This window comes from Anomaloglossus baeobatrachus, chromosome 3, assembly GCF_048569485.1.
Source record: "Anomaloglossus baeobatrachus isolate aAnoBae1 chromosome 3, aAnoBae1.hap1, whole genome shotgun sequence".
In the NCBI taxonomy this organism is placed as follows: Eukaryota; Metazoa; Chordata; class Amphibia; order Anura; family Aromobatidae; genus Anomaloglossus; species Anomaloglossus baeobatrachus.
The window spans coordinates 77,771,327-77,795,113 of NC_134355.1; the positions used below are offsets into that span (position 1 = coordinate 77,771,327).

The 23,787-nt window shown below is 45.0% G+C and overlaps 1 protein-coding gene across 1 annotated transcript in view; it reads right to left on the reverse strand.

Annotated features, from left to right (window-relative positions):
• Positions 1–1,894: 1,894 nt before the first annotated feature.
• C1D (C1D nuclear receptor corepressor) overlaps positions 1,895–23,787 on the reverse strand; it is an 81,360-nt gene continuing 59,467 nt past the window's right edge. Inside the window, exon 5 of the mRNA XM_075338054.1 lies at positions 1,895–2,145. Coding sequence (XP_075194169.1) covers positions 1,978–2,145 — 168 coding nt within the window. The 3' untranslated portion in view covers positions 1,895–1,977. The remainder of the gene's footprint in view (positions 2,146–23,787) is intronic.

A 23,787-nucleotide genomic window follows, 5' to 3' on the forward strand; every position in this document is an offset into this window, starting at 1 on the left:
AAATATGTGGACAGATTCCCTTTAACAGAGCCAGCTCTGATAGAGTTGCAAGCCACAACCAGTCCCTCAACACCCTCCAGAAGCGACACCCAAAGCCCCTCATTATTAGTACAATGACAGCGAAATCTTCAAGCACTTCTCTAACTGGCAGTATCATCCGATCTCCGGCTTACTATTTTCGTTCTCCCCCTTTACCCCCACCAGTATATGCACATCTAGATCTGCTCTTTTGTGGTGGCTCCTCAGAAAAGTCCCCATCTGGAGACCTTCTATTGATAGCGGTTTTCTATTGAATCCACTTGGAAAACAGTTGTGAACCACACATAATGGGCTTGTGAGTTACACACGATGGGGACCACTGCCATAGGGAGTCTTGGTGCCAACGCCAACTTTTACCTTAGGGTACTTTCACACTTGCGTTCAGCGCAGTCCGTCACTATGGAGAATAGCGCAGTCCGTTAACGCACTGTGCTATTCTCCATAGACTTGTATGGACGACGCACTGTAACGCAAGTGTCAGCGTTGCATCCGCTGGACGACGCAGCGTTGTTATTTTAACGCTGCGTCGGGCGGAAGGAACACAGCATGTAACGTTTGAGCGGCGGAAACCTTTATTTTTCACTGCGCATGCACTTTTTTTTTTTTTTAACATCACAGAAACTTTTTTTTGTTTCTCGGTGGCCGAACGTTCAGCTGATCGCCCGGCCGCCGGCATGTGAGAGCGCTCAGCTGAGCGCCCGGCCGCCGGCATGTGAGAGCGCTCAGCTGAGCGCCCGGCCGCCGGCATGTGAGAGCTCTCAGCTGAGCGCCTGGCCGCCGGCATGTGAGAGCTCTCAGCTGAGCGCCCGGCCGCCGGCATATGAGAGTGCTCAGCTGAGAACCCGGCAGCTGGCATGTGAGAGCGCTCAGCTGAGCACCCGGCCGCCGGCATGTGAGAGCTCTCAGCTGATCACCCGGCCGCCGGCATGTGAGAGCTCTCAGCTGAGCGCCCGGCTGCTGGCATGTGAGCGCTCATCTGAGCACCCGGCAGCTAGCATGTGAGAGCGCCCGGCCGCCAGCATGTGAGAGCGCTCAGCTGAGCACCCGGCAGCTGGCCTGTGAGAAATCTCAGCTGAGTGCCCGGCCGCCGGCATGTGAGAGCTCTCAGCTGAGCGCCCAGCCGCCGGGTGATCAGCTGATCGTTCACAATAGTCTGCTGCCGGTAAAACTGTAAAGAAGAAAAAAAAAATAAAATAAAATAAAAAAGCGTTACATTGTTTTGTATGATCCGTTGCATCCGTTGTGCCATTATATGCAACACATCCGTTGCATGCGTCACACAACGCAATGCAACGGATGCCGTTCAACGCAAGTGTGAAACTAGCCTTACATTGCAATATACAGGTTCCCGGTCATCCACACAATATAAGTGAAACCGTAATTTATCAGACCAGGATACCTTCTTCCATTGCTTCATGGTCCAGTTCTGAGGCTCACATTCCTAATGTAGGCATCTTGGTGAACAAAAGAAATTATCAAAAAGATCGTAGCCCAGAGGCCACGTCAGTAGTGTATGACGACTAAATCAGACCCCTAATAAATCCTCTACCAACTGTCAATCCTGGTGCCTCTTATAATTAGTAGGCTAGGTAAAATGATTTTTAGAAATATTAAAAGTCCAATTAGGAACTTTTTCTCAATTAGGCAGTAGTTCGGCCCTCGAAAGACTAGGGTACACACAGTCCTGTGCGGCCACATCCCATAGACTTGAGAGCTCTTCCACCTTCCTTCCAACTCACTCATGTTGCCATCCTTTAGAGATCCAGCTTGTAGTGTGAAAAGTAAACTTTAAATGCCTGTGGCACTATGTGAAGTCTTCACACATTAAAATTAAAGTAAAAGCAGACTTTTTTTTTTTTAGCACAAACTTTAATAAAAATACATCTTCAAGAACAAAAAAATTAAAAAAAAAAAAAATTAAAAAGCACAAAAAAAAGTTTATTTATGCTTTGTTTTGGACTGCTTTTTAGCTGGGGTATCTTCCTCATCTTTGGGATCGCACAGCGCATGTTTTATAAATCGCTGCGCCGCTCCCTTGTCCAGCCGGGCAGCTTTCTTACGATCTGCTATTTCTTTGACTCTGTTCATGTAACTTCGTATTCTTTCCTACAAAAGAAAAGGTAAAGATCAGACCCCACTTCAACAAGTTGCCTCAGCCACAGATGAAATAGAAGAAATCAGCATTACTACAATGACGCGTAATAGGAGAGGCATATCTGGTAGCGCAGGTCTCAGGTTCTCGAATATTGTCAGATAAAGAATAAATGATTAGTCAGAATTTAGGCTGAACTTAGATGGCTCCTATTTTCCCATATATTGATATGGTTTGTTCACATTGTGTATGACTATATAGTATGTTTCCTAACTAAACCTCACAAGTCTCATCTGTTATAAGAGCAAAATCTGGAGCCAATCACTGATTGCAATGGTTTGGACGCACATTTATCTTATGTCAGGTCTACCGAGTGAGCTTAGCCTTGTGTCTCATGAATTGTGGAACATTACCTGTCTGTAAAATGCTAACATCTGGAAGTAAAAAAAAAATAAAAAAAATTTGTGGCATGGCATGGTTCTGGCACCACATGCTATATTACGCATCTACATTCCACAGGTGAATTTGGAGATATGCCATATACTATAGGTCAATAACAGGAAAATGTAGCGCTTTAAGGCTCCATACACATTAATAGTACGCTGAACAACTTGAAACGGACTCTCAACTATCCACCAAACAAATTATATCAGGGGAGAGAAGGATTGAGGACTTAGACTTCACCATCCAATCTCTTTGTTGAAAACAGTGCGAATGTTGGTCGGTCGGTTCAGCTATTTATAGAGGCCACATAGTGTATATAATATATATCCATTACAGTCAATGGAACCTGAAATATTATATAGCCTCTCATTTTTATCCTCCTTTGCTTCATGAAATAGTGCTGAATTCGGACCAAACGAATACAAATGGAGGTAATATACGAAAATTAATTTACTAGTTTGGTAACTTCTCAATACAATAGGTTGCGTGATAGGGTTGGAGGGACACATTGGCAACACTGTAACCAGGGGGTAAGAGTGGGCAACCTAGAGACACTGTGACAAAGGGAATCACCCTGGGAACACTGTTACCGAGGGGGAGAGAGGGCAATCTGTGACCAGGAAAAGGAGGGGTGGGCACTCTGGGGGCACTATGACCGGGGAGGAGAGAGGGCAATCTAAAGACAATGGAACCAGGAAAAGGGGAGCACTCTGGGGGCACTAAGGCCATGAGAGGAAGAGAAGGCAATCGGGAGACAATGTGACCAGGAAAAGCAGGAACACTCTGGGGACACTATGACCAATCTGAAGACACTGGGACCAAGGAAAGGGGGAGAGCACTCTGAAGACACTGTAACCATGGGTGAGGGGGGGGGGGAAAGAGGGCAATCTGGAGACACTAGGCCTAGGAAAAGGGGGACTCTGGGGACACTGTGACAATGGGGTTGAAAAGAGGGCAACCTGGGACCAGGAAAATGAGGGATGGGCACTCTGGGGACACTGTTGAAAACAGTCTGGAGACACCTTGACTGGGGAATGGAGACACTGACGGGTGGAGGATTGAGATCTTGTAGAATAATCTGAAGACACTGAATAAGAGGTGGGGGGACTCTGAGGACACTGAACGAGAGGTTATAACTAACGAGACAAAATGGGGGGTATGAATCTGGGGATAATGAACAGGTGGTATGATTATGGATAAACTGTAAACAGGGGGGGGCAGGGGACACTGTGAAAAGGAGGCAATGTAGTGGCAGGCACTGTAATCCATGACTCTAAGGCTGTCCGGCCCTGCTATACAGACCGTGGACACGCTACACTGCCAGTGCAGCCTTTCCCTCCTAAGGCTATGTCTACACGTTGCATTTTTTTCAGCACGGAAAAAACGCACCCTCTGGCAGAGGGGAGAATTGTAAACAATGCGTTTTGGGGAAAAAACGCATCAAAAACGCATGCGTTTTTCATGCGTTTTCTTCAGGTGCGTTTTTGACCACATGATCCAGTGACAGTGCCACAGTACATCCAGTACACAGTGCCAGCCTTCCTGCAGAGATGTGAGTGTTGTCCACGGGAGAACGCAGCTGCCCATGCCCACGATTTGGGTTCAGGCTGCTGTGGAGCTCTATGCTACCTGCAGAGAACACTCTTGTCTCCGCAGCATAAATTGACATGCTGAGGCTCGGGAAGCTGCACCACAGGTCAGTTTATGCTGTGGAGAAGAGAAGCACAGTGGGCACGGGATTTCTAAAATTCCTTCCACTGTGCTTCTACTGCACAACGCAGTGTTATGGACGCAGGGAAAACACTCTGCGCCCATATCGCTGCAAACCCTGATTGTGGGCACACAGCCTAAAATGTGTCAATGGATGTCAAACATATATATAACGTCCCACCCCCCTGCATATTCTAAGCTGGCGCCCTTTAGTGCCTTTCATGTGGCACTAAAGGGTGCCTAGCCTTGTATTTAGCCAAAAAAAAAATAATAATTAAAATAAATGACGTGGGGTCCCCCCTATTTTTGATAGCCAGTCAGGGTAAAGCAGACAGCTGTAGCCTGCAAACCACAGCTGACAGCTTCATCTTGTCTGGTGATCAATTTGGAGGGCTCCCCAAGCTGCTTTTGTTTTTTTTATTTATAAATAATTTAAAAAAAACAAAACAAACGTGGGGTCCCCCCTAAATTAGATCACCAGCCAAGGTGAAACTGACAGCTGGGGTCTGGTATTCTCAGGGTGGGAAGAGCCATGGTTATTGGACTCTTCCCAGCCTAAAAATAGCAGGCCGCAACCGCCCCAGAAGTGGCGCATCCATTAGATGCACCAATCCTGGCGCTTCGCCCCAACTCATCCCGCGCCCTGGTACGGTGGCAAACGAGGTAATATATGGGGTTGATACCAGATGTGTAATGTCATCTGGCATCAAGCCCAGCAATTAGTTATGTCACAGCGTCTATTTGATACCAGACATAACTAATTGACAGTAATAGCAAAAAAATTGACAACCAAAAAAAATTTATTTGAAAAAAACACTCCCCAAAAACATTCCCTCTTTGACCAATTTATTGAAAAGAAAAAAAATTGGGTCCGCAGTATCCATTTTTGACGTCCCACGTCGCCTCTGGACCTTCTAGAATATGGGGGGCACGCTCAGGGTACGTGTCCCCCATTTTCTAGTAGTGCAGACCCTCCATTTGAGGAGAGTGGGTGCAAAGAATCTGCACCCACTCTCCCCGGGTCACAGCTGCACAGTGCCGAGCAGCAGCAGTCAGCGGACCTCACGCTGAACTCAGGAAGCTGTCAGCTGCTCGGCACATGTGACCGGCGCGCACTGTGAAGGAGGGGGCCGCGCTGTGACAGGTACGGGGGTTACCGGGGGACACCGGAGGACACCAGGGGGAATAGGGGGTGACCTGGCAGGGCCTGGGGAGCAGTTTTCTGTCGCATGTGTTATTGCACATGCGACAGAAACAGAGGAGTAGGGCGGCCGGTGCGCTGCTGTGCGCGCGGCCATGTTGGATTTTCGGGAGGGGGGTCGGGGGTTGGGGCGGGCACTTTGGCGACACCGGGGGCTTTCCTGAACTTTGCCAGGAAGTGAGGTCAACAGGAAACCTCTTGACCTCACTTCCAGGTAAATGCCTGCGTTCTGGCATGCCGACAAAGCCCGTGGATCGCAACAAAAAAGCAGCTCACTGCGTTGTAGCTGCGGTCTGACCCCACATCATTGATTTCAATGGGGGAAGAGAACGCAGCCACAACGCACAAAAGAAGTGACATGCTGCTTTTCTTTCCGCACCGATTTTTGGCATCCAAAACGCTGCGTTTAGAAACGCAGCGTGTGCACTGATTTTTCGGCTTTCTCATACACTTTGCTGGGAAAGCTGAACACATGCAATTTGCCACTGAAACGCTGCGGTTCTAAACGCAGCGTTTCCGCGGTAAAAAACGCAACGTGTGCACACAGCCTAATTTTACTACAGCAATTCTTCCTTTTCTGGTAAAGGTCTGATTACAAAAGACCGAATCAACATATGAATTATTTATGGATTGTTATCACAATAAAATCTAAATTTACAGTCGACATTGGGATTGCCTAATCCTTCATTCATTCCTCTGCCCCTGCCATAGTTATGTCGCGAGGTTTAGATACATAGAAGTAAATGACGGATTCTTATGGAGGACACTGGGGATACCGGATAGTGTTCCCTACCATATGAAAGGATTTATCCATTTTTTTCCTGCACACAGGCATCAGAGCTGTTATCTTCCCCCTCCTGATCTTTCTGTACTTTAGCATTTCTCCTGGTACAGACGTACGATGTGGACAATATCATTTGAAGAAACTACTCAAGCAATTAAAATTGCGAGGAGAGCGAGGAGAAATTACGCTGTCCCATACATTGCACCAATTCCGTATTTTACTTGGCTCCAATTTTCTGGATTATAAATGTATATTGAGATCCATTATTATTCCTCAGTGACACGTCAAAATGGAACCAGTTCATTCCCATTTGTAATATTTCATGCTTGAAATAAGTGATATGCTTTGATGTTCCTGGTTGGCAAGAAACCCTTGAAATACAGAGCGCATATATTCAATCTGTTCATTCAACTTAATGGTACAAAAAAAGACAAACCGAAGAGATTTATTCAAAGTTGTAAATATGTCACTTCTACATGATTACTGGACAGTACACAGCCTGCCGATGCCAAAAAAGCTTTTAGCTTTGTTGTAGAACCAAATTCTTAACTGTTGAGAAAATGAATTAATGAGGGAATGGGACGAGGGCTGCGAGCGTGAATGGATGTGTGTGTAAAAAGCCTACTTCCATTGGGGGCTGCTCTCTCGTCTTGGCTAGTAAATCACCGCCTGCAATATTTATGGACTTAAACTGGAATGTAGAAAGCGGAGATACGACTTAAGCTTTTACACAAAGATCATCTTAACGTAACAATTTTTTGCATTAATATCTCTTGGGGAGAAATGGAGGAAATATATATTTATATCCTGAAACAACCCTCTGCGAAGTGACACATAACTTAAACGTTGCATGCATACTGGGAGTAGGAATCGGGTTTTTAGCAACTAGCCTTTGGGTGTGAAATGGAATAGTGTGTGATATTCTATGTAGAATGGGAATCAGTCTTGTAACAGGTTAAAATGTTCATTCACAGGGTAGCCTGATCATGGCACGTGGCCTCCTGACTACCAATGTCATGTAAGGCAAGTCTAAGATTCTTTCAGAAGGTCCCAGATTCTCAGGACACCACATGGTTTCTTTCAGAAGGTTCCCAGATTCCCAGGACACCGCATAGTTTCTCTCAGAAGGTCCCAGATTCCCAGGACACCGCATGGTTTCTCTCAGAAGGTCCCAGATTCCCAGGACACCGCATGGTTGCTCTCAGAAGGTCCCAGATTCCCAGGACACCGCATGGTTTCTCTCAGAAGGTCCCAGATTCCCAGGACACCGCATGGTTTCTCTCAGAAAGTCCCAGATTCCCAGGACACCGCATGGTTTCTCTCAGAAGGTCCCAGATTCCCAGGACACCGCATGGTTTCTCTCAGAAGGTCCCAGATTCCCAGGACACCACATGGTTTCTCTCAGAAGGTCCCAGATTCCCAGGACACCACATGGTTTCTTTCAGAAGGTCCCAGATTCCCAGGACACCACATGGTTTCTTTCAGAAGGTCCCAGATTCCCAGGACACCACATATTCCTGATCCTTTCTGTCCAACTTGTCCTATCCAGACCTTAAGAATGGCATGGGAAAAAAGAGCTACTACCCGGCTGCTCTCATAATATTTCTTGCTTGAGGAGAATAGAGCGGTGCAGGCCAATAAGCATATTAGCAATCTGCCAATACGAACTGTGGCTGCCCCACCTCAGTGAACTTCACATGATGGGATATTTGTATGGCTACTGTTACAGGGTCAGTCTCATCTGTACTCCCACTTTACTCTATTACCGTAACTTATGAATGGCACAGAGAAAGTTTCCACAAGTCAGACCCTCTCTACTGGCCAGGACAGGTAACCTCTGCAGATGGGGAAAATTCCAGATCAGCACAACTACTCTTTCCCATTATTGCCCAACATGGTGGAGATCCTGACCACGCACCCTGCAAGAAACTACAACATTGACCCCTTCACTTCAATAAAGCAATGTAATCATTCTCTTAACAGGGAATGGCCTGGATATGCTGCTTTATAGTGAATGAGTCCATACGGATTTTTTTTTTTTGCAACCCGTTTTTCTTATTTTTTTTCCAATTTTAGATTTTTCACTATATATTTTGAATAGAATTATTGAGGAAGCCATCTTACCAGAGCTGCTGAATCCAGTGATGTGTCCCTTGCTTGTTATAATATTGACAGTGTACACAAAAAGCTGCCAGTCAGTGGTGGCTAGGTCATACAGAGCTAATGTACCGTATATATATATATATATATATATATATATATATATATATATATATATATATATATATATATATATATATATATATATATATATATATATAATTATGTTACAGGCAATGAATGAACACCCGTCATTCTATAGAATACCTAGGCAATGTATACAATCCCTGTCGTTTTCAGGCAAGATATGGAATATCTGCGTTCTGTACTTTCCCTGGCATTCAGCGTGCGAGGTGCTGAACTGAAGTAAAGTGCTGAATTTAAGATAAGTGCATAGTTTCAACACAATTACATAGTTTGACACAAGAACATAGTTTGAATTTATCCTTATACGTTTTCCATTGGTTTTTTTTTTCTCTTTGTTTTACTACTTTAACGTTTATCCCCATTTAATAGGTGCTCCATGGACAATGCTACCCGGTGTGTATCTTGTCAGATGTATGCATGCCTTGAGCAGCCGTTCGAGGGTGACTATGTCTGCACTCGATGCAAGCATGTTGCGCATTTGGAAGCCAAGGTAACTGATCTAAATAAGCAGCTTGCAACACTAAGGGGCATTGCAAACCTGGAGAGGAATTTAGAGCTCACTGAGCTTTCTCTGGCAGGGGCCAGTGATATGGAGAAGGGTGGAGGTGGGGAAGATCAGGACCCAGAGGTAGGTAGCTGGGTAACAGTTAGAAGAAGAGGTAGGGGGAAAAGTGTCAGGGAGCCTAGTCCAGACCTGGCACAACCTAGTAAATATGCCTGTTTGGCTGATATTAGGAATGAAGGGCCTGGACTAGGGTCACTACAGCAGGACGTTGCTCCTAGCAACCAGGAAAACAACTGCTGTAGGAAGGAGGGAAATAGGAGTGCAGCAAAGCCCAGACAGATGTTGGTGGTAGGGGACTCTATAATTAGGTGGACAGACAGGGTCATCTGTCGCCGAGACCGTGAATGCCGAACAGTGTGTTGTCTGCCGGGTGCTCGGGTTCGGCATATTGCGGATCGGATAGACAGATTGCTGGGTGGGGCTGGGGAAAGCCCAGCGGTCATGGTGCACATTGGTACTAATGACAAAGTTAGAGGCAGGTGGAAGGTCCTTAAAAATGATTACAGGGAACTAGGAGAGAAGCTGAAGTCCAGGACCTCCAAGGTGGTGTTTTCAGAAATACTACCGGTGCCACGAGCGTCACTAGAAAGACAGCGGGAGCTTAGGGAGATAAATATGTGGCTTAGAAATTGGTGCAGGAAGGAAGGGTTCGGGTTCATGGAGAACTGGGCCGACTTCTCAGTCGGCTACAGGCTCTACAGTAGGGACGGGCTGCACCTCAATGGGGAAGGTGCAGCTGTGCTGGGGGAGAAAAATGGTCAGACAGATGGAGGAGCTTTTAAACTAGGATCGGGGGGGGGGGGAGGGAGGGTAGTGGAGCAAATAAGGGGAGAGATAGAGCAGATAGAGACAGTGAGACCGTAGGGGTCAATGAAGGATTAGGGGGGGATGGGACATACAAGGAACGTAGGGAGGCTAGGAGTAATAAAGGTGTTAATAGGATTAAATGTCTACTGGCAAATGCAAGAAGTCTTGCAAACAAAATGAATGAATTGGAGACTCTTATGTCAACCATGGATTATGATGTGGTGGGCATTACGGAAACCTGGCTGGATGAAAGCCATGACTGGGTGACAAACATACAGGGTTATACTACATTTAGGAAGGACAGGAAAGGCCAAAAAGGTGGTGGGGTGTGTATATTTATTAAATCTAACCTAAAACCTGTGTTGTATGATGACATTGAGGGGAACAGCAACAATGTAGAGTCAGTATGGGTAAATGTACACGGGGATGGGATTAATGGAAAAATGCTAATTGGAGTTTGCTATAAGCCTCCTAACATACCTGAAAAAAGAGAGGGTGAAATGCTGGAACAAACTGAAAAGGCAGCTAATAATAATAATCGGGTTCTTATTATGGGGGATTTCAACTATCCAGACATACAGTGGGACATAGAATCTTCTGGTTCTGCTAAAAGCTGTAAATTCTTTTCTACCATTCAAGACAATTTCCTCTCTCAGATGGTAGGTGAACCGACCAGGGGAGATAATTTGCTAGATCTGGTCCTGTCAAATAGACCGGATACAATTTCAGATCTACAGGTCCGGGAGCACTTGGGCACCAGCGATCATAATATGGTAAGCTTCAACATAATATTCAATAGAACATTTCAAAGGGGGAATGCTAAAACCTGGAATTTTAGGAAAGCTGATTTCAACAAATTAAGGGAAGAGCTTAAATGTGTAGATTGGGACAAAGTCATAATAACTGGGGATACCGAACATAAATGGGGAAAGTTTAAGGATATACTACTAGAGTCCTGTAAAAAGCTTATACCCTCTGGTAATAAAACGTCCCGGAATAAAAAGAAACCACTATGAATAAATAAGACTGTACAAAGTATAATAAAACAAAAACAAAGGGCATTTAAAATCTTAAAGGCTGAGAATACAGAAATAGCATTTCAGAAGTATAAAGATATCAATAGGAAATGTAAAAAAGAAATCAAACAAGCAAAATTAGCTACTGAAACAAAAATCGCCAATGACATTAAAATAAATCCCAAAATCTTTTATAAATACATTAATGCCAAAAGGAAAACAAAGGATAGTATCGGCCCCTTAAAATATAATAACAAGTTAGTTATAGAGGACAAACAAAAGACTGAGATATTAAATAGGCATTTCTCATCTGTATTCACCAAGGAACTGACTGTACCAGGGATCATTCAACAAGTGAAAAATCAAAGTTCACCACCCGATATAATTAATTTAACACAAGATGAAGTACGCCTACGTCTGAGTAAATTAAACATTGACAAATCCCCAGGGCCAGATGGCATTCATCCACGAATATTGAGGGAATTGAGCTCCGTAATCGACAGACCGCTGTATCTCATCTTTTTAGACTCACTTGTAACAGGGTTGGTGCCTCAGGATTGGAGGATTGCTGATGTGGTACCGATATTTAAGAAAGGTAAGAGGGTAGATCCAGGCAACTACCGTCCAGTAAGCCTGACATCAGTAGTATGCAAAGTTTTTGAGGGCATTTTAAGGGATGACATGCAAAAATATATTGCAGAAAATAATATGATAACTGACAAACAGCATGGATTCATGAAAGATAAGTCGTGTCTAACCAACCTATTGGGGTTCTATGAGGGGGTAAGTTCAAACCTGGATATTGGTAATGCAGCTGATGTGATTTATTTGGACTTTGCAAAGGCAATTGATACTGTACCACATAATAGCCTTATACTAAAGCTCCAGAAGCAAGGACTAGGGGACACAATATGCAACTGGGTAAGGAATTGGCTAAAAGATAGGAAACAAAGAGTAGTCATAAATGGTACATTCTCTAAATGGGCTATAGTCAGCAGTGGGGTCCCGCAGGGATCTGTGCTTGGACCGATTCTTTTTAATCTCTTTATTAATGACCTTGTGGATGGGATTGATAGTACAGTGTCAGTCTTTGCCGATGACACCAAACTATGTAGGATATTAAAAACTGACCTGGATAGTACAATATTACAAAAAGATCTGGATAAGATGTCAGAATGGGCAGATACTTGGAAAATGAGATTTAATGTTGATAAATGTAAAGTAATGCACCTAGGACGGAGTAATCCTATAGCTGCGTATACATTAAATGGAAGTAAACTCGGGACTACAGAACAGGAGAAGGACTTGGGTATTCTCATTACAAATAAGCTGAGCAGCAGCACTCAATGTCAAGCAGCAGCTGCTAAAGCAAACAAGATTTTAGGGTGTACAAAAAGAGAGATTAGATCCCGTGATCCCAACGTATTGTTACCCCTCTATAAATCACTTGTAAGGCCACATCTGGAATACGGGATCCAGTTTTGGGCTCCACATTTTAAAAAGGACATTCAGAAGTTAGAGTCAGTTCAAAGGCGGGCAACTAGACTATTACAAGGAATGGAAGGCCTCCCATATGATGACAGGTTGAAAAAGTTAGATATGTTTAGCTTAGAAAAAAAGACGTCTCGGAGGAGATCTCATTTATATGTATAAATACATGTGTGGTCAATATAAAGGACTGGCACATGACTTATTTCTTCCAAAGACAATACTAAAGGACCAAGGGGCACTCACTGCGAGTGGAAGAAAAGCGATTCCGACAGCTAAATAGGAAAGGGTTCTTTACAGTTAGAGCGGTCAGACTGTGGAATGCCCTACCACAAGAGGTAGTAATGGCAGATACTTTAACAGCTTTTAAAAAAGGGCTGGATGATTTCCTCAGTACTAAAAAAATTGTTGGTTATAAATGACTAAGTGACTAAATGTAGAACTGGTGGAGGAAGGTTGAACTAGATGGACCTAGGTCTTTTGTCAACCTAAGTAACTATGTAACTATGTAACATAAAATGTCTAGGTATTATAAAGAATGACAAGAACTGCTCAGGCAAAGTCTGATATAATGCCCAGATTGGAAAAGTGTTTAGTAACAAACAGTCAAAAAACTAATGAAAGAAGAAATCCTAAATGAACAACATGATATCTTTACTGGGAAAAACACAAAGAAACAGAAGTGTCATTCCTGACTATTAGTCTTTAGTAACAAACAGTCAAAAACGTGAAAGAAGAAATGTAAAATTAACAACAGGATATCTTTGCTGGGAAAAAAAAAAGGAATCCGAAGTCATTCCTGACTATTTGTTGCAGCACAGGAGGCTAGAATTGCCCTTAGCATTAAAATGCCACTGAGCCAGTGTCACAGATCTGCTGCTGCCTGCTCTGTCCCCCTACTTTTGGACGGACCACCCCTGTAGTATTCTACACTCCGCCTGTTTGTCATTGAGGTATTCTATAGAATGAATATGAAATGTATGAACATCTGATTTATTTCATACTTTGATGACCCGGCAGTGTATACATTGCCTAGGTATTCTATAGAATGCCTGCTTTTACACGTTGCTTGTAACATACAATACAGACCAAATGTTTGGACACACCTTCTCATTCAAAGAGTTTTCTTTATTTTCAGGACTGAAAATTGTAAATTCAGATTGAAGGCATCAAAACTATGAATTAAAACATGTGTATTGAAATACTTAAAGTGTGAAACAACTGAAAATATGTCTTATATTCTAAGTTCTTCAAAGTAGCCACCTTTTGCGTTGATTACTGCTTTGCACACTCTTGGCATTCTCTTGATGAGCTTCAAGAGGTAGTCACCGGAAATAGTTTTACAACAGTTTTGAAGGAGTTCCCAGAGATGCTTAGCACTTGTTGCCCTTTTGCCTTCACTCTGCGGGTCATCTCACTCCAAACCATCTCGATTGGGTTCAGGTCTGGTGACTGTGGAGACCAGGTCATCTGGCGTAGCACCCCATCACTCTCCTTCTTAGTCAAATAGCCCTTACACAGCCTGGAGGTGTGTTTGGGGTCATTGTCCTGTTGAAAAATAAATGATGGTCCAACTAAATGCAAATCGGATGGAATAGCATGCCGCTGCAAGATGCTGCGGTAGCCATGCTGGTTCTGTATGCCTTCAATTTTGAATAAATCCCCAATAGTGTCACCAGCAAAGCACCCCCCCACCATCACACCTCCGCTTTCATGCTTCAGGATGGGAACCAGACATGTAGAGTCCATCCGTTCACCTTTTCTGCAAAGACATGGTGGTTGGATCTAAAGATCTCAAATTTGGACTCATCTGACCAAAGCACAGATTTCCGTTGGTCTAATGTCCATTCCTTGTGTTCTTTAGCCCAAACAAGTCTCTTCTGCTTGTTGCCTGTTCTTAGCAGGGGTTTCCTAGCAGCTATTTTACCATGAAGGCCTGCTGCACAAAGTCTCCTCTTAACAGTTGTTCTAGAGATGAGGTGTGTCCAAACCTTTGGTCTGTACTGTATATTCACCATACATATATAGTATGTGTGTGTGTGTGTGTGTGTGTGTGTGTGTGTGTAAAATATATATATATATATATATATATATATATATATATATATATATATATATATATATATATTAATATATATGAGTAAACGAGGGATGGAGGGTGGGAGCGGACGTGGAAGAATAGAATGTGTTTTCTGGCCATGAAAGGGTTAAGGGGGAAACTTTATCTTTGACCGAAGAGGGGGGGTGAAAGTAATAAGTCTGCTTGTATTCCTGTATTCCTATTTCCTGGAGAGACAATTTGAATATTCCCCAGAGGGGCATGGCAGCTATAAGTCCCCTTACTTTACTGGCAGCCAGACTGGCTTGCAAAGTCTCCTTAAGGAGAATAGTGTTCTCCCGTGGTCCCCACATAGCTTCTCATGAGCCAGACCAGACACCCCATACTTTGCACTGATGAGGGGCAAGCACCCCGAAACACAGTGTCTGCAAATTTGGATTCTGATCTGGCATATATATCCTAGGTCATATGCAAAGGATTGTTAAAAATCCACATTTGACTTTTAGGATCGCTACTTCAAATAGGTGGTGCTGCGCTAGAGTTTGTCTCCTTTCCTGGAAAGACAATTTGTGTATTCCTGTGGTGAGAAGACACTAACAGGAGGAGGCCATGAGGGGGTTTCTTATTATTTACTCAGTTCAGTTGCGTAAATCTGCAGCTGTTGTGGAACTACAGCTCCCAGCATTCCCTGGTCTAGAGGTTAATGTAATCATGAGATCGGTTTGCCACATTTTTTTTCATGTGACTCCACCTATGCCCCTGTATAAAGTTCGGACTGCTGCTTTAACAAGTTCTCTGAGGATTAAATTTGCCAGATATTCGGGAGCATCTTTACCCTGAGATTACATCTGGGGGTTGTCTATGCATTTTCTGCCTTCCTCTGAGAGGTATATTCTTCCTTTCATTACAAGTGAAAGAGCTATGTGCTCCTGCAGCTGCGGGTGTGAATTCTCCAGCTGCGGCCTGTAACGTTATATCCTCTGCGCCTTGTAACAGTATATATCTTGTAGAAGCTAAAGGAATGAGAAGGGTGCAGGCCGCGCCGCCATCCATCATATCCACAAAGAGAAACTGTGACAAATAAAATAATGAGAACAGTAAAGTTTAGCACATAGGCCGAGATTAGGATGTGAGCCAGTAGGACTTGGCTCATTTCCTCCGGTGCAGCGGGCTGCAGTTAGCTGGTGGCTTCCTTCTGTGAGGTGACCTTTTTTTGCAAGGGATTATTATATATGATGGTAGCTGAGCGTTGGAGGAGGCAGGGTATGTCTACGGGAAGCAAATCAAAAGAGCTGTGTCCTGCATGGAGATAATAAACTTGTCTGAAGTGCGGAGACTTCGCTGTGATTCATGGATCCCATCTCATGTTCTTCTAGAGTTTCACTTTTTTTGTGCACTGCAGGAAAAAAACTTAAATGAAAATAAAATGTCTTAGCACTTAGTGGGCTGTTCCTAAGGCTAGTTTCACACTTGCGTTGAACGGCATCCGTTGCATTGCGTTGTGTGATGGATGCAACGGATGTGTTGCATATAGTGACACAACGGATCGTACAAAACGGAATCTGCTTTTTTTTTTTTTTACAGTTTTATTTACCGGCGGCAGACTATTGTGCTGATCGCTCCCAGCAGCCAGTCGCCGGGTGATCAGTTGATCGCTCCCAGCAGCCAGTCGCCGGGTGATCAGCTGATCGCTCCCAGCAGCCAGTCGCCGGGTGATCAGCTGATCGCTCACAGCAGCCAGTCGCCGGGTGATCAGTTGATCGCTCACAGCAGCCAGTCGCCGGGTGATCAGCTGATCGCTCACAGCAGCCAGTCGCCGGGTGATCAGCTGATCGTTCGGCCGCCGAGAATGTGTGCGGGGGGTGGAGTGCGGGGTGGGTGGAGCCGAGCGGTGCCATGGCACTGAGGACGTCAGTGCCGCGGGGACTGCATGGCTGGGGACAGGTGAGTGTGTGTGTGTGTGTACATGTGGAATGCGGGAGGGGGCGGAGCTGAGCGGGGAAGTGTCGGGCTCCCTGCACACATAGCCAGGGTAAATATCGGGTAACTGAGCAAAGCACTTTGCTTGGTTACCCGATATTTACCTTGGTTACCAGCGTACACCGCTTAGCGCTGGCTCCTTGCACACGTAGCCAGAGTAAATATCGTGTTACCAAGTAAAGCGCTTAGCTTAGTAACCCGATGTGTACCCTGGTTACGTGTGCAGGGAGCCAGAGAGCATGCGCAGCGAAATCCTAAGCATTCCGCTGCTCAAAAAACGTTACATGCTGCGTTCCTTCTGCCCGGCGGAAGCAACGCAGGTCCATCAGTCGCAATCTGTCGTCCATACAATTCTATGGGAAGCAGCAGAATCCGTTAACTGATTCCGCTGTATTCCAAAACGACGGATTGCGGCTGAAGGAAAACAACGCAAGTGTGAAACTAGCCTAATATTTAAATTTATCACCTATCCACAATTTATAGGGTACCTTGCATATTGGTTTTTGGGTCTCACCTATGGGACCTCTTGATACCAAGAATGAGACTTCAAAATGTGCCATCAGAGGAATGATGGGAACAAACTTTTAACTCTTTCATGCACCCTGATGTTTACCATATCTATGGTCCATTCCGTATTTTCGGATGCCGGCAGTTTTACACAGCCAGCATCTACCTATAACAGCAGCGACCTTTGATTGCTTAGCTGCTTTCTAACTATTTAAATGTTGCTAGCAATCACTGACAGCGGCATTTAAATGGCGGACTCATGCACCGTTCCCATTACACCACCCAGTCCGACTCGATTGCAGGGGTCCAAAGCGTTAACATGGCAGCCTCAAGGTCTGCATCACTCATGTTGGCTAGTGGCCGGGCTTCTTTGGAGAATATCAGTTTAACTACAGTTGAAACCAGAGGTTTACATACACTGTCTAAACATCCGCAGATTTTTCTCACTATCTGAATTGAAATCAGAATAACTTTTGCAGTTTTAGGTCAATTCGGAACCAAAATTATTTATATTTGCCAAATGCTAGAATAATGAAAGAGGGAAAATGTTTTAAGGCATTTTTATTACTTTCTGCAAAGTCAGAAGTTTACATACACTAAAGCGGGCTTTACACGCAACAACATCGCTTAACGAGATGTCGTTGGGTTCACGGAATTCGTGACTCACATCCGGACTCGTTAGCGACGTTGTTGCGTGTGAAACGCAGGAACGACCTGTTAACGATCAAAATTACTTACCAAATCGGTGATTGTTGTCCAGTCGTAACTATCCTGATTATCGTTGCTGTTGCAGGACGCAGGTTGTTCGTCGTTCTTGCAGCAGCACACATCTCTATGTGTGACATCGCAGGAACGAAGAACATCACCGTACCTGCGGCCTCCCACAATGAGGAAGGAAGGAGGTGGGCGGGATGTTCGGCCCGCTCATCTCCGCCCCTCCGCTTCTATTGGGCGGCCGCTTAGTGATGTCGCTGTGACGCCGAACGAACCGCCCCCTTAGAAAGGAGGCGGTTCGCCGGCCACAGCGACGTTGCTAGGCAGGTAAGTATGTGTGACGGGTCCTAGCGATGTTGTGCGCCACGGTCAGCGATTTGCCTGTGACGCACAACCGACAAGGGCGGGTGCTTTCACCACGGGTTTTACACACAGCGACATCGCTAGCGATGTCGCTAGCGATGTCGCTGTGTGTAAAACCCGCTTAAGAGTACTATGTCTTTAAACAATTTGCAACAGCCCATATGATGATGTCATGTCTTTGGAAGCTTCTGATAGGTTTATTGGCCACATCTGAGTTAATTAGAGACACGCCTGTGGATGTTTTTAAATGCACACCTGAAACACACGGCTTCTTTGTGTAGCATCATGGGAAAGTCAAATGAAATCAGCCAAGATCTCAGGAAGAGAATTGTGGACTTGTACAAGTCTGGTTCATCCTTGGGTGCAATTTCCAGATACCTGAAGGTGCATCGTTCATCTGTACAAACAATTATATGCAAGTACAAACAAGATGGGAATGTCCAGCCATCATACTTTCTATAGAAGGAGATGGGTTCTGTTTACCAGAGATGAATGTGTTTGGTCACACATGTGCATATCAACCCAAGAACAAAAACAAAGACCTTGTGAATATTCTGGCGGAAGCTGATAAGATTATGTCATTATCCACAGAGAAATGAGTACTGTATAAACATGGGCTGAAAGGCCACTCTGCCAGGAAGAAGCCATTAGTCCAATAGAAACATAAAAAAAACAGATTGTTTACAAATGCATGCAGGAACAAAGACCTTCATTTTTGGAGACGTCCTGTGGCCTGACGAAACTGAAATTGAACTGTTTGGCTATAATGACAATTGTTACATTTGGAGGAAAAAGAGAGAAGCTTTGAAGTCTAGGAACATCATCCCAACTGTGAAACACGGGGTGGCAGCATCATGTTGTGGGGTTGTTTTGCTGCAGGAGGGACTGGTGCACTTCACAAAATAGATCGCATCATGGGGAAAAAGATTATGCGGTAATACTGAAGCAACATCTCAAGACATCAGCAAGGAACTTAAAGCTTGGGCAGAAATGGGTCTTCCAAATGGACAATGACCCGAAGCATACTGCCAAACTGGTTACAAAGTGGCTTAAGGATAACAAAGTCAATGTTTTGGAGTGGCCATCTCAAAGCCCTAATCTCAATCCTAGTCAACGTTTCTAGGCAAAGTTGAAGAGGCCGGTGCGAGTAAGGCGACCTACAAACATGTCTCAGTTACACCAGTTCTGTCAAGAGGAATGGGCCCAAATTTCTACCAACTATTGTGAGAAGCTTGTGGAAGGAGATAAAAAATGTTTCACCCAAGTCACACAGTGTAAGGGCAATGGTACCAAATACTAATGAAATTTATGCAAACTTTTGACTTTGCAGAAAGTAATAAAAATGACTTAAAACATTCTCTCTCAGTATTCTGGCATTTGGAAAATATAAATAATTTTTGTTTCTAATTGAACTAATATGGGAAAGGTTTATTCTGAATTCATGTCAGATAATGAGAAAAACATGCAGATGTGTCTTTTTAGTCAGTGTACGTAAACTTCTGGTTTCAACTCTATGTACTGCAGTGTATAGTGTAAGGTAAGCAATCAAATGATTCCCTGCAAGGACTAAAAAGTAAAAAAAAATTAATGTATATTAAAAAAAAAATTACCCCAATTTACCGTATTTTTCGCTTTATAAGACGCACTTTTGTTCCCCCAAATTTTGGGGGAAAGTAGGGGGTGCGTATTATAAGCAGAATATACGGGGGGGGGTACATACATATATACACTGCAGGGTCCGCTCTTGAGCGGTGCTGGGGGCAGGTGACAGCTGCGGGCGGCAGCGTTTGATCTCCTGCTCCCGCTCATATAATATGCACAGCTGCTGTCCAGCAGTGTGGTGCTGAAATTGCATCGCGCTGAGGGGCTGGAGCAGCGGGGCATATTATATCTGCCTGCGCCCTCCTTTGATCGCACATGATCCCCCCCCCGCGTTAGATATGGCCCCCGTGCTGCTGCCCATAGTAAAATAAAAAATAACTTCACTCACCTCCTCCAGTGCTGATCTCCGGTCTCCTGCTGCTGTTGTCTGTGATAAGGCACGCAGAGATGATATCACTCTGCCGTGCCGATCACATGACCGGCAGCAAGAACCAGGAAGTGGAAGAGGCCGGAGCTCAACCCCACGGAGGGAGACACAGGGATTACAGCGCTGAGAAGGTAAGGAAAGAGTGTTTTATTTTATTATGGGCTGCAGTATGGGGGGCATATCTAACACAGGGGAGATGTGCCATCTATAGGGGCCATGGGCAGCACACATGGGGGACATATCTAACACAGGGGAGATGTGCCATCTATAGGGGCCGTGGGCAGCACACATGGGGGCATATCAAACACAGGGAAGATGTGCCATCTATAGGGGCCATGGGCAGCACACATGGGGGCCATATCTAACACAGGGGAGGTGTGCCATCTATAGGGGCCATGGGCAGCACACATGGGCGGCATATCTAACACAGGGTAGATGTGTCATCTATAGGGGCCATAGGCATCACAGGGGGACGTGTCCCAGCACAAGGGGGCTATATTCCATATAAGAGGGCCATATCCAGATTAAGGGGGGCTAATTTTAGGATGGGGGGCTATGAGTGACATATACCCTATATGATTTGTTAGACTAACACTGGCATTATAAGATGGACCCCATTTAACAATAAAAAAATAAAAAATTCTCTTTTCCTTCACCAATTTTGGGGGTGCGTCTTATAATCAGGTGCGTCTTATAAAGCGAAAAATACGGTGTATATATATATTTATTTTTTTTAATTTATTTTTTTTTCTTTGTGTTTATGGCTATGCCAAACTTGCAAGCTCTCTCTTTGTTTTTTCTTAAGTGGTGGAAAAGGTTTTGAAAAAGTTTTGTTGCCATTTTTTCAGACCTTTAACGTTTAGACCTTTTTCATCGATGTAGTGGTGTGAAGGCCTGTTTATTTTATTAAGATATAGAACTGGATCCGGCTCAAATGGAAATAAAATTCCAAAACTTTAATTTGCAAGTTATAAGGGTACTACGTGCACCTGAAATAGATAGGTGTAATATGCGGTTACTTGGGACAGGCTTCCGATGCCATCAGGACTTTTTACTTACTAATTAAAGTTTGGAAATGTACCGTATTTTTCGTTTTATAAGACGCACCAGATTATAAGACGCACCCCAACTTCAGAGGGGAAAAAAAAAAAAAAAAAGGTAAAAAAAAAATAAATATGGGGTCTGTTTTATAATCCGGTGGTGCCTTACCGCTGTGGTAGGGCTGCAGGCTCTGCTTCCCGCTGGCTCTGATCTGTGCTGCTCCGTTCTGTCCTGGCTCTGCTCTGTGCTTGCTGTGCCCCTGTGCTGGTTCTGCCCCATGCTGGCTGTGCCTTGCCCCGTGCTGCTCTACCCCATTCTGGCTCTGTTCTGTGAGAGGGGCAGCGAGGCACAGTTTATTTTGAAGATATGCTTCAAACAAATGGCACCCGGAGGCAGTGCATGCGCAGATGGAGCTCTTGAGCCAACTTTGGGGGCCTTTATTTGAAGTCCTTACCACTGACATTGTCAGAGTGGCTTGTACCTCGCCGCCGCCCACAGCAGAAGCGCCGGCCGCCTACGACCACAGCAGAAGCGCCGGCCGCCTACGACCACAGCAGCTCCGCTGCCCATCGCACAGAGACCCTGCCTCCTGTGACCCCTCTTTCAATCACCACCTGGTAACCTACATTCGGATTTTAAGACACACCCCTCACTTTCCTCCCAAATTTCTGGGAGGTAAAGTGCGTCTTATAATCCGAAAAATACGGTATCTCCATCTGAGCCAGATTCAATTCTACATCTTCATCGGTTTGCTGTCCATGGCAGTGGCATTGCCATGGATGGGAAACAATATACCGCTTCAGTATGAAATTGTGAACATTTGATTGCTTGTTCAATGTTCTGCAAAACTACAGGGCTTCAGTATAAAGGAATCTGATGATCTCTTATGAGGCCTGGCCTGTAACCGGGCTTCAGTTTTTTATGCCTTCAGCAAACCCCAGACTGTCATGGGAATCCCTTCTCAGGGAAGTGGATAGGCAACCAAAATGGCACGCACCCAGATCTGTACACCTTAAAAGGAATCTGTCAGCAGGTTTTTGCTACCTCATCTGAGAGCAGCATGATTTAAGCACAGAAACTCTGAATCCAACGATGTATCACATAGATTACTGGCTGCAGCCGTTCTGATATAATCTGAGGTTTTAGTCTTAGCAAAGCAGCAGAGCTGAGAGCTGTCCTCGCCCACTCCAGGCTCTCTATAGAGATTGTACAGTGAGGTGTCATTCATAGGAAGAGGCCTGTCTGACAACATGGTACGAGCCACCTAGTCACAGCAATGATAATCACCAAGTGGTTAAGCTTTTAGTTTAAGTAAACAACAGCACACATACTGATGAGAGGCATAGCTACTCAGAAACTAACAATGACATTAAGAGGTTAAAGAGCAGCCACTGAAACAAGCAGGATTAGGGGCAACACAGTGGCTCAGTGGTTAGAACTTTTGCTTTGCAGCACTGGAGTCCTGGTTAAAATCCAACCCAGGACAACAAGCAAGGAGTTTCTCCCCATATTTGTGTTGGTTTCCTCCCACACTCCAAATACTTACTGGCATGTAGCGGCACAGTGGCTCAGTGGTTAGCACTGCAGTCTTGCAGCGCTGGGGTCCTGGGTTCAAATCCCACCAAGGACACCATCTGCAAGGAGTTTGTATGTTCTCCCCGTGTTTGCGGGGGCTTCCTCCGGGGACTCCGGCATCCTCCCATACTCCAAAGACATACAGATAGGGAATTTAGATTGTGAGCCCCAATGGGGACAGTGTTCCAGATGTATGTGAAGCGCTGCGGAATATGTTAGCGCTATATAAAAATAAAGATTTGTTTTTTAAACCCCTATAGCGGCAGTAATGATGAAGTCTGTAAAATGCTGCGGAATATGACGACGCTATATAAGCAATGCATGATAGTAACAGAAAAGCCAGCTCACCAAAAATCTCCAAATCTTTTAGGTGCACAGACCTCCGTCCTGATCAGACAATGCAGAGAGGAAAAGAGGTTTGTTCTGGCTCCTTGGATAAAATTCAAAACTTTACTTGGTCAGACTTAAAATTCCATTTCATTTGTATTAAAAAACAAAGAGGGGGCGTGGCCAGCAGGCAGCATGAGCGGTCGCATCTGAGAGCAGCTCCGCAGTCCAAAGCTGATATAAGTTATTAATCCTGCCGAAATTGGTGCCTAAATACACCTTTGGATTACCTGTGGTGCGGTGAGCATTTGGATCGGTACCATGAGCAGAGGTCGCAGCGCAGCAGCGGCTGAGAAGCTGAAGAAGTTTGCCCGGGACTCCCAGCAAGATGGCGCCGACAAGCAGGCAGCGCGGGAATCCAGCGAGGCGGAGGAGGAGGAGAGCATGGAGGCCGGACCCAAGGAATCGCAGGAGCTAACCTTACAGCAGGTTACTTCGCAGTTACTTGCAGCGATCCAGGATTCAAAGGTGTCGCTGACGGGTAAAATTGAGGAGGTTAAGATCGATGTGGGTCTCCTCCGGCTGGACTTGCAAAACCTGAGAGAGCGGGTAAAGGAGACCGAGCAGCGGATCTCCACGCTGGAAGACGACGCAAGAGCGACGCCGGGCAGACTGGCCTCTCTGGAAAGCGCGGCAAACAACTGGGCGCAGAGGGCTGATGACCTGGAAAATCGCCTGCGTCGTAATAATTTGAGAATTCTGGGGATGCCGGAGAGGGCAGAAGGGAGTGACCCATGTA